Genomic DNA, 11041 nt, shown 5'->3' on the forward strand with positions numbered 1-11041 from the left:
GGCCGAAAAGGCTACCCGACGGCCCGCTATAACAAGTGCTCTGATTCGCCAGAGTTAAATATACGTACACATGTTTAACATGCGGTACTGTATTTCCCGTTTTGTGTACGTAAACGATAATCCTGCACAGTAATTGGCCGATCAACTAACGCAAGCACTACAACTAACTACCGTAAGCTACTAACCAGTAACGCAAGCTCGCTTGCGATATATGGCGGCGATGGCGTTCCATATATGACAGAGTACGCACGCCGCACGTCTGTGACGTAGGGACTAATGAATATTCATGACACCACTAAAGCTCGTGCCAATATATGCTACCGTCAGTGAGGTACTCGTACTCCGCGTGCGTAATAGTCTCGATTTTGCACACGAACCGCAGATTCTTTGTCCGCGTTGAGCTTGCGAAAACTCCCTAAAGTACATCACTGAAAAGAAAGAATGACGGAATTCAACGCGAACGGCTCTTCGGTGAGGATTTTTTTCCATTATTAGTTTAACTAGAGTAGTAGACGATGAATTGTTGAAATATGATAAAAAGCCGTTTGTGGCTTGGTCGCGAGACAAGTTGTGCTAGTGCCGTAGTGGCAGTACCTAGTCGTGCGACTGTAGTCCCGTTTGTACTGTATTGCGTAGCATGCAGTGCATGTTGCATGCATTGAAATGTTGCGCTCGTTGAAACTGGCGACCATCTGTATCTGTATGATTTGGTCAGCAAAATGTCCTTTCCAGACACATCCACGCTAACGTAATTAAGCCCGCGACCAATAAGTAGGAGGCTAGCCATCAACAATGGCCTATGAAGCCTATAGAGTCTCTAAATCGTACAATAGAAAAAGAAAATTCAATTTTGCACTTGTCGGCTGCAGTATAATTTAACAGAAATAAAAGTAACAGAATAGATTGCCAGTTTATCGTCTCTGACTCTGACTCTGAGTGCTCGCCTCGGATTGTGCAAAATATTTATTTAGTTTTTAGTTACTATTATTAGACTAGAAAAAAGGATTAGTTTAAATTAGATCTAGGGTAGACTACCATTTTGTGTGAAATTGTGTCCTGAAAGTGAAATAAAATTAACTGAAAATGTAGACCTACTGTTTTCAAGTGTTTGCGGCGAAGCCGGCGATAGTGTTCTTTTACGCAGTGGAGGATCCAGGGATGGGTGGGGGGCCCAGGCCCCTCCCCCTGGGAAAAAAAATGTGTAAAAACACGTTAATTTTACCATTTTTGGAGATGACCCCCCCCCCCCCAGCGCTCAAGGGGGGGGGGTCCGATTTTTCAAATCTTCGAGGGCAAAACAAAAAATTAGTGCTCACTAACCTCAGTTCAATACAAAACAAATTAAATAGTGTTATTTTTATGCAAGCAAGCTTGAAAAGTAGCCCCCGAAATTTTTAAAGTAATTTTTTTCCCTGCGCCCCCCCCCCCCCCCTGCCCCTTGTGGATCCGTGCCTGGCTCCTGCAGCAGACTGATCCCCTTACTGTAATGAAATAAAATGTAAGAAAACGCACACACACACAATTATGTCTGCAACTCTGCAAAAGCTTTGTCTGAAACATTGCAAAATTATCTTTTTAAGCCCCATGCATTGCATTAAAAATTATGACATTAAACTAATTGTGGTAATTTCAATGTCGGAATGTTAATACTGTTACAAATTACTTTCTCTTCTTTTTGTTACAGCATGGTGAAATGGTGCTAGCTATGACATGCAGCAATGTCGTAGAAACAGAGGAGACCAGCACTGCAAGTGATGCTTCACAGTTTGAGCCCTCACAGCCTTCCAGTAAGGCAAAGAAAGCAAAGTTTCTGAAAAACGTAAATCGGTATGTTTTCCATTACGTGCATCATGTTAAATTATAGGCCTACTAGAAGGAAATAATAATTTGAATGATGATAATAATGTTAGCACATAATACGTATGCATAAGCAGAAAAAAGGTTACGCGAAGAGAAGCATACATGTCTCCATGAATAAATCGGTATGTGTTTTCCATTCTGTGCATCGATCACCACAATAAATGAAGGCATCCTAGAATGAAATAATATAATTTTAATGATAATAATAATGAAACGTTCTTTCTGGCAGGTTGTTCCATAAAAAAAGAAGCTGCATATGAGAATGAACTTCCCATATGACGTGGTAGTAGTCTAGGGTTAAAAAAGATGTCGTACTTGAACGCATGGATCTTCCTGATTTAAATTCTGGTTTACAATGCAGCAATATGGTGAAAACATATAAATGTATGTTTTACGTTATATTCAAGTATGTTTTAATTGACAGCAATTGGAGTTAACTCAATATCCTTTCTACAATCGTTTTCCACCTTTTTTGTCTTAAATTGTAATGCCCAAAATATAATGCGTTATGATATGATGTTTTTCATGATTACAAGATTTATACACATGTATATAGTACCCCAGGGCTTGAATTAATCCAAGGCTTCCAAGGCCAATGCCCCTCTCATTGGCCTTGGAGATTTTTTGTGCCCTTTCCAATTCTTCCTATTTGTTCTGCAATATAGGAATGTGCCCTACAGAAAAGTGGCCTTGCCCTAAAAATATTGAAATATAAGGCCTGGTACCCGTTATGTTGATTTCAGAATTCCATTTGATCTAAATCTTTGTTTTGTTTTTCATTTCTTGTACTGTGCACAGCATGACCTGGGACAACACTAGTATAAACATACTCGTTGGGGAAGTCTCGCTGGCACACCCCTTCCGGCTTAAGTATAAAACGGCGGAGCGGGGAAAAGCATGGCAGCAGGTTGCCGAAGCAATGCAAAGGAAGGGGTATAAGGTCGACTCTCGAGCTGTTCGAGACCGAATCAACCTCCTGAAAGAGCAAGTAAAGGTGAAAAAAAATTTGAAGAAGGCTCCCGGAGGGGTCACAGTAGAGGAAACCCAGGGGGAGAAAATGATACGAGAGGCAGTAGAGGAGATGATTCAGGAAGAGGAGGACACGGAGATGGCACCGAAGGAGAGAGGCGATGAACAGAAGGTGAAGGAAGTTGACGGTGAAGAATCAAGAAAGAGGGCCTGCGAAACATTCGCAGAAACTAGGAAAAGGTATTTTTTAGAAGAGTTTTTCAGTGTAACAAATTCTTAGTGTACTCCCTAACACCCCCTCCCCCGCCTCCAAACACACACATAACAAAAATTATCATATTCCCATGTCATCTTCTTATTTGAAATCTACAGAGTTCGAAAATCGAAAGGTGGTCACAACTTTTGAATTACTACCAACGGACCAAGAACTGGGCTACACGTTCATTCATTGTTGTGCATGTGATGTTTTATTGAAATAGTGAGAGATTATCAACAATTTTTTAGAAACTGGCTGGTTCAAAATTATTGTGAATAATTGGGGGGCCTCACAATACAGTTTATTCTGTCATTAAAATTGTATGCTCTTTCAAATTTGACACTCAGTTTTTCATTTATCTCGCCAAAAGATTATTTTGTTGTGTAGCGCCCTTTATACCAAAACTCAGCTGTCCCTTTAATATAATTTAAGTAACATGTAAACCAACATTCAGTAGTGTTCTTTATTTTCAAGTTATATTGACTTTAAAATTCCTTTTTTCTTTTAGGTTTTATATTAGATACCAAGGTGAATACAGTACCAGCACCACACCATACAGGCTTTTAAATACCTTACTGTATCTCACATGATCGACAGTTGATACTTCCTTTTTCTCCTTTTTTTAAATATTGCATTTTAGACACCTAGGTGAATTGGGCACCAGCACTACTCCACAAAGAAACAGAGGGCGAGATACTCTTGCATTTCTGGACAGAAAGATGGAGTTGGACCAGGCGATGAAGAGAAAAGAGTTGGAGAGGAGGAGAGAGGAAGAGGAGAGACAGCGAGCTGAAGAGTTGGAGAGGAGACGAGAAGAAGAAGAGAGACGGCGAGCAGATGAGGAGAAAAGGCGGGCTGAGGAAGCAATCCGAGAGCGACGTTTTGAGATTGTGCAACAACAGATGCTGCAGCAAAAGCAACAATCCCTTCAGCAACAAAAACTAATGCAGCAACATAATCAACAGATGCAATCCATGATGACGACCCTCATTAAATCTTTAGAAAAAAAGTAAAGAACAATAAATGTTATTATATTTTTTTTTCATTATTCATGTCTACTGGAATAAGTTTGAACGATCATCAGGGAACTGACATTTTACTTTGTCATTATTTATAAACAATCTGTCTTTTCAGCTTTAAAGTATAGAGATATTGACTGTTTTTAGAGGCCTGGCTGTTTTATAGGCTCAAGGGAACGTGCGCACCCAGGCACGCCTCTGGGTCATGGCAAGATGTGCAAGTTCCAGAGAGCCTATTTATAAAATGGCCAGACCTCGAATATTAAGGCAGTCGATATGTCTTTTATATGCCGAATTGAAACAAAAAACTACCAACAATTTTTACCTTATCCTTTTTGAGTAAAAATTGGTTTAAACATTTACTGGAAATATGACTGAAAGTTTCAATCATTTGGGAATCGCAGACAAAAAGCACTGTATGTATGGTGTCCGCGCTCGCACGAAGAAAATGTTAACACGAAAACTAATGGGGATCTGAGCACACTTGATTTATGTGGCCTGTTACCCGGGGCAATGGTCATCTTTAAAAAGACTATGGTATTGACTGGTAGGCAGGTATGAAGGCACTTTTCAAAAGACTATTGACTGGTAAGCGGGTATGAGAGGATTGGCTAAAATTCTGTCTGCAATTTCGACCAATCAGATGGCTAGATTTCTGAAGAGAGGTATATAATACTTTTTTATGCCTGCAGGAATTGTTAACATTCTTGTTAAAATATTGACTTTGACAGTTTGGGTAAGTCTGAGCCAAAACCAAAACCTGCACTATAACATTACAAACTAATATTTATGTAGTTATAACTCAACATGCTCGAAAGGGAGAGGAAAACAAAATTACAAATGACTAAGTAAAAAGCTGTTCAAGCTCGAGAGGGCACTGCCTAAACTTCCATCGGTTTCAACCATTTCAAATAAAATATTGTACATTTCATGTTTTGTTGAAATAGTGATAAGATAGAGAGATTATCGACATCTATATACATGTACCTCTGTAGAAAACCAGCCATCTGATTAGTCGAAATTGGAGTCATGATTTTAGCCATGCCCGCCTACGGGTCAATAGTTTTTAAAAAGATGCCCGCATGTCCGCCTACCGGTCAATAGTTTTTTTTTAAAGAAGCCCGTTGCCCCGGGTAACAGGCTGCTAAATCGATTGTGCTCAGATGCTCATTGGTTTACGACTTTACGTGTAAAAAGTTTCTTTGTGCGAGCACAGATACCAAACAGTGCTTTTTGTCTGCGATTCCCGAATGATCGAAACATTCAGGCAACTTTCCAGCGAAAATTTACACACAGTGTCTCAGATTTTCTGTGATGTTTTAACCAGTCAATCTTTACTCAAGAAAAGCTAAGGTTAAATTCTTTGTAGATTTTTTTATGAGTTAGCCAAGATATATCGACTGCTTTAATATTAGAAGCATAGCTGTTTCTACACTGGCTCTCGTCGGACGTCATATCACCGGATGTAACGTCCCCTTGAGCCTAAAGAAACGGTGATGCCTCTCATAGCAGTCAATATATCTATACTATTTAGAAACTGGCTGGTTCAAAATTATTGAATGATTGTGGAACCCCACAATACAGTTTATTCTGTCATTAAAATTGTATGCTCGAATTCGACACTTAGTTTTTCATTATCTCACAAAAAAACAGAACTCCATTATCCCTTTGATAAATTTTTAGTAACATGTAAACCAACATTCAGTAGTGTTCTTGTCCAACATGTAGATTGACTTTAAAATTCCTTTTTCTTTTATGTTTTATATTTCATTTTAGATACCAAAGTGAATGCAGTACCAGCACCACATCATGCAGGCTTTTGAATATCTCACATGGTTGACACTTGACACTTCCTTTTTCTCTTTTTTTAAATTTTGCATTTTAGACACCAAGGTGAAGGCGGCACCAGCACCCTTCCACAAACGAGAAACAGAGGGCGAGAAACACTTGCATTTATGGAAAAAAAGATGGAGTTGGAGCAGGAGACAAAGAGGGAAGAGATGGAGTGGAGGAGAGAAGAAGAGGAGAGACAGCGAGCTGAAGAGATGGAGAGGAGACGAGAAGAAGAAGAGAGACGGCGAGCAGATGAGGAGAAAAGGCAAGCTGAAAAAACAATCCGAGAGCGTCGCTTTGAGATTGTGCAGCAACAGATGGTACAGCAACAGCAACAATCCCTTCAGCAACAACAACTAATGCAGCAACATAATCAACAGATGCAATCCATGATGATGGCCCTCATAAATTCTTTAGAAAATAATTAAAGAACAATGAATGATATCTTATTTTCATCATTCATGTCTACTAGAATAAGTTTGAATGATAAACAGTGAACTGTTGCTGACATTTTACTTTGTCATAATTTATAACCAATCTGTCTTTTCAGCTATATAGTGTTATTTTGATGCCTGCAAAACTTGTTAACATTCTTGTTAAAGGGAGTGTAGCTTGGCAAATACTTGTTAACGCCATTTACGTCTTCTTTTGGACATCTGCACGTAAATGAATGGACTTGATTAACGGCAGTCAGCGACTTCATCTCTACATAGTCAGCATTCGCGAAACAGACCAAGGTTCTCCTCATGCTTCAGTTTCGCATATGTTGCATGTACATTATTGCTGCGGGCTCGTCTCGTCCGTAGTCCTATTACATAAGATTAGCCCTGAGTCAGGCCATGGTAAAGACACATAGTCTCGTCAGGATACACTTCTTTTAAATTATTGACTTTGATAGTTTTGGTAAGTCTGAGCTTTAGATACCAAAACCTGCACTATAACATTACAAACTATTAGTTATAACTTAACATGCTCAAAAAGTTTAGAAAATTAAAAACGATTAAGTAACTAAAAAGCCTGTTATCATTAAAAAAGAGCCATTAAAACGCAAGAAGGTGCTGTCTTAAAAAGTATTGGTTTGAACAATTTTTCACACAAAATTATGCTTGTGATGTTTTGTTGAAATAATTGATTAATTGGAGAAATCCTCAATAACTCTTGGAAATTTTAAAATAGTGTAATTATTTTTTAACTTGTCAATCTCCTCTCACTGAGTTAGTTGAACAAGGACCTATACTTAGTTTATGTTGACACAGGAAAGTTTCTTCCCAAACTGCCTAATAATTACAATAAATAATAATAGTTTGTCCTTATATAGCGCATTTCAGGCCCTCTTAATATTCTTCTGCCTAAATGAATAATTTAGTCCTTCTGCAACCTGTATATTTCTAACCGAAAAGATATGTTTAATAAAACATACAATCAATGACCTACATTTCCATTAAGAATCCAGATTCAGCATAACAACTCTCTCAATTTAAGCTATTTAGTCTGTGGATTTTGAATATGCGTACCGAGGCAAAGTACACAGGCCCCTCTCTTTCTAGTCTAGGGTGATCTTAGAGATCAAATCAAGTTTACTCACTATATGACACACTAATGAATATTCCTGTGGTCTTCCTAAGAGCTACCCCTCTGCCATTAGGTGTTAAAAGAAGATGTATAGCCATTTGCGACTGACCAAAAATCTTGAGATCCACGGTCGGCTTTTTAAAAAAGCTTCTTCTTTTTTTTTATACTGTTTTTAAGAAAGAAAAAAATGTATTATAACATTCCAAACTGAGAAATATCAGCCCAAAGAGGGAGGAACCCAAAAGATTTCCAACCAACCGACCCATGTTTTGGCACCTAAAGGGCAAAGATACATACCGGGTAGAAACATTGTGTTAACTTGTACATTATGTAATTTAACTATAACTTGCCTTTTTAATGTGTATGACTTCCTTTTTCCTCCTTAGCTTTCTTTATAGTTGGTGCTATACTATCACATTTTTTCTGTGTACCAATACCATTGCCCATGCTATATTCCTTTCATTCAACTGCAAATCTGGATACCATAATATATGAAAGCAAGATATTGCCACCCCCCCCCCCCCCCCCCCCCACTCAGTGTTATTTAGGGTACGCATATGCATGTTCCCAGCACTCCCCCCCCCCCCCCCCCCCTTTCAGCATACCTCTGGTGTGTAAAGTTAATACGGGTAGACCGATCTTTTCTTTTGTTATACGAGCCTTTTTAGCACTGACCCCCCCCCCCCCCACCCCTTTTTAGCATAAGTCCGGTGTGTACAAAGTCAATGCGGGTAGACTTTTTTCTTTGGTTACGAGCCAGAGATTTTGGGAACACGCATGCAGTCCCTCCGCTCCCTGGGTGGGGGGCCGGGATTGCCCCTTAGTCTGTAGTATGTGACTTTGACCATGCTTACTTGTGTTGTACACATGTTATGTTGTCACAATGCCAACTTGTGTTAATTTTATGAAGGTGTGGAGGCAAGTTTGTTGTTCAACTTCATTATTTTCATATGTAGTTTTAACTTCATTTGTTTCTGTGCAAATAATAGACTAGAAATTTGAATGCTTTTTTGTGTGTGTACGTTTCATCTGCATTGTTCCAACTTTTTACCCCATTGTCCAAAAGTGTAAGAATTTCCAGTTTGTTATTCCAGTGACTTTGCTAGCTGGATGATTTGTAAGAACTTTTATAAATCCATTGTATAGTTGTTAATTAATCTGTGGTTTATTACTTGTACATGTTTAGCCTTCAGAGTAACTTGTTAACATAGTTTTGTTAAAGTAGCTATGCAAAGAAAATCACATTTTTGAAAGTATGCATCACTAGAGAGCTAGCAGTTTAAATATTATTATTATATAAGTTATAAGTCCCTTGTGCATTAAAGATCCAAGTAAACTAGCAATTACAGAAATCATCTCAGGATCAATACTAAATAATATTCTTTGTGCAGGTACTTCAAATTCTTCAATAGATCTTTGGTGGTTATATTGTACATGCGTTTTCATAATGTAAGTTGTAAGTGATTGAAAGTTTCAGGTTTTCAGCTTATTTCATGTATCTCACTTCATCGGTAATTTCATTGAAATGAAATACTGTAAGCGCTGTTATTTTCGCGCGATTAATTTTCCCCACTGAGTGACCCAAACACATATTCGCTGGTTCTTAAATTCGTGTTGCACCAAATTCACCCGTTCAGAACACGCATAAGAAGTCATGTTTATATTTTTGCGGGTTCTAGAATTCATGGACGCCGACTTTAGCGCAAAATCTGTGAAAATTAATGTACACTGTACTGCGAACATTTCCGCATTTACAGTAGGTGATATAGGGTAGAGTGGATTCTTGTATTGCACTGTACTGTAGTTTTATTATTACTTCATATTTTCTACTCATTGATGTATTTAGTACCGACCCTAACACAGGTTAATAAAGCTAATAGTGCCAAGACAATGTTTTTACACTCTGTATTTTGATAACAAATCTTTCACATAAGTTCTATTGAAATAGGCGAGGCAGGGTGAAATAGATTGTAGAATAGATACTATTAGTACAATTACCGGTAGTATTACACATTTAGTTTTCGTCTACTTATTGTTGGTTACCCTTTCTTTATAATGTGACCTTTTAATGCAGTATTCAGCACCTTAAGTGATACAGGTAAATCATACCAAGCTGATAATGCAAAGAAAATAGCATTTTATGTAGTTGTGTTCTTTTTCTGTATTATGTATATATGTACATAGATATATATGTTCATTTTATTGGTCATACTTTTCATGATCCAATATTTTGTGTTGAGAAAATAAAAATTCAAAAGTATTTTAATTTTTTTTTTATCACAGGTGTTTCTATGTTTTCAAGAAAGCTTAACTTGTTTGAACTTACGATGCAGATAAAGAAATGTTCTAAATTCAAACTGGTTAGTTCCAGCAGTCCAAGCTAGTGTAGTGAAGCTTGAAAATCTTGAAGGCGAGGGGGGGGGGGGTGTGGTCATCCCACCAAAGGGGGCTAATTTTTCTTTCAAAAATGATCATGTTTGTACCTTGATCGTGGCATTTATGCTTAATAATGTTAAGAGTATGAGTAATGTGGTACTGTGGTGTGTGTGTGTGTTGGGGAGTAAGAATGGGATGACTAGTCTCTGCCCATCCCTTTGGATTTGAAAATGATATGTGCACATTTTGAACTTTGAAATATTGTGCATTTGTGGTGTTGGTAAGCTATTAGTTTTCAATAACATCCATCCTTGGTTTATGTGTGTGGTTGTGTGTGTGTGTGTGTGTGTGTGAGTTTAATTTTTGTATGGACACAAAGTTATGACCCATACACCCTGTATTTTAATCTGATTATTACAAAACATACAGTACTGCTTCACATACAAACATACACATTGACACATACAAGTACCGAATCATGCAGGAGCATTCACAGTAAACTACCCAAAAGGCCAACACATCATTTTCGTATCAGAAATGGATAGCACAAACACCCTTACAGAACTGTAAATAAATGCAGTTACACACTCCACAACACATTCTATCACCTTCCAGTTCTGTTCTTTTTTTAGTAAAAGAAAATGGATTTTTGTAGCCATTAATTTCAGTTAAAATAAACATATTTACAATATCAACACTTATAGTTGGGTTTTTTTCCATAGATGAAACTCATCAAATGACATACAAACTTAAATGATTTTGATGATACCCTCTAACAATACAAGAAATATAGCTTACATTTAGACTGGTTTATATACAAAATCTGGCACAAAGTGATAAATGCACACATTTATAGTTTATACGATACATGAACACAAAGGAAAAAAAAAATCCTATTACCTCCCTGGCCCCCCCCCCTCCCCACTCAGTGTTATCTAGGGTACGCATATGCATGTTCCCTCCTTTTGAAAACACCCCCTAAGTCCGGTGTGCCAAGTCAATACGGGCCAGATTTTTGTGTACTACGAGCCGGACTTTGGTGCATGAAAAGTACCCCTTTACCGGACATTTTGGTAACACGCATGGTATCCCTCCGTTCACGGAGTGGGGGGGGGGGGGGATTAAGTCAAGAAAACGTCCATCTGTGTTAGACAAA

General features: G+C 38.1%; 1 protein-coding gene across 1 annotated transcript; it reads left to right on the plus strand.

Moving 5' to 3' along the window:
* Positions 1 to 341: 341 nt before the first annotated feature.
* Positions 342 to 8029, plus strand: LOC593950 (vicilin-like seed storage protein At2g18540). Its single transcript, XM_795700.5, has 5 exons — positions 342 to 471; positions 1685 to 1827; positions 2659 to 3069; positions 3726 to 4094; positions 5990 to 8029. Exons 1-5 carry the CDS (start codon positions 442 to 444, stop codon positions 6363 to 6365), a joined length of 1329 nt encoding a protein of 442 aa, XP_800793.3. The 5' UTR covers positions 342 to 441; the 3' UTR covers positions 6366 to 8029.
* Positions 8030 to 11041: the final 3012 nt, after the last annotated feature.

Source organism: Strongylocentrotus purpuratus, unplaced genomic scaffold (genome assembly GCF_000002235.5).
Source record: "Strongylocentrotus purpuratus isolate Spur 01 unplaced genomic scaffold, Spur_5.0 spur5_scaffold_15, whole genome shotgun sequence".
Taxonomy (NCBI): Eukaryota; Metazoa; Echinodermata; class Echinoidea; order Camarodonta; family Strongylocentrotidae; genus Strongylocentrotus; species Strongylocentrotus purpuratus.

Bases quoted from the DNA above. Each gene is read 5' to 3' on its own strand.
- LOC593950 (XM_795700.5), top strand. From the start codon at position 442: ATGACGGAATTCAACGCGAACGGCTCTTCG. The intron at 472-1,684 runs GTGAGGATTTTT...TTTTTGTTACAG, and splicing joins TCAACGCGAACGGCTCTTCG to CATGGTGAAATGGTGCTAGC. The intron at 1,828-2,658 runs GTATGTTTTCCA...TACTGTGCACAG, and splicing joins TTTCTGAAAAACGTAAATCG to CATGACCTGGGACAACACTA.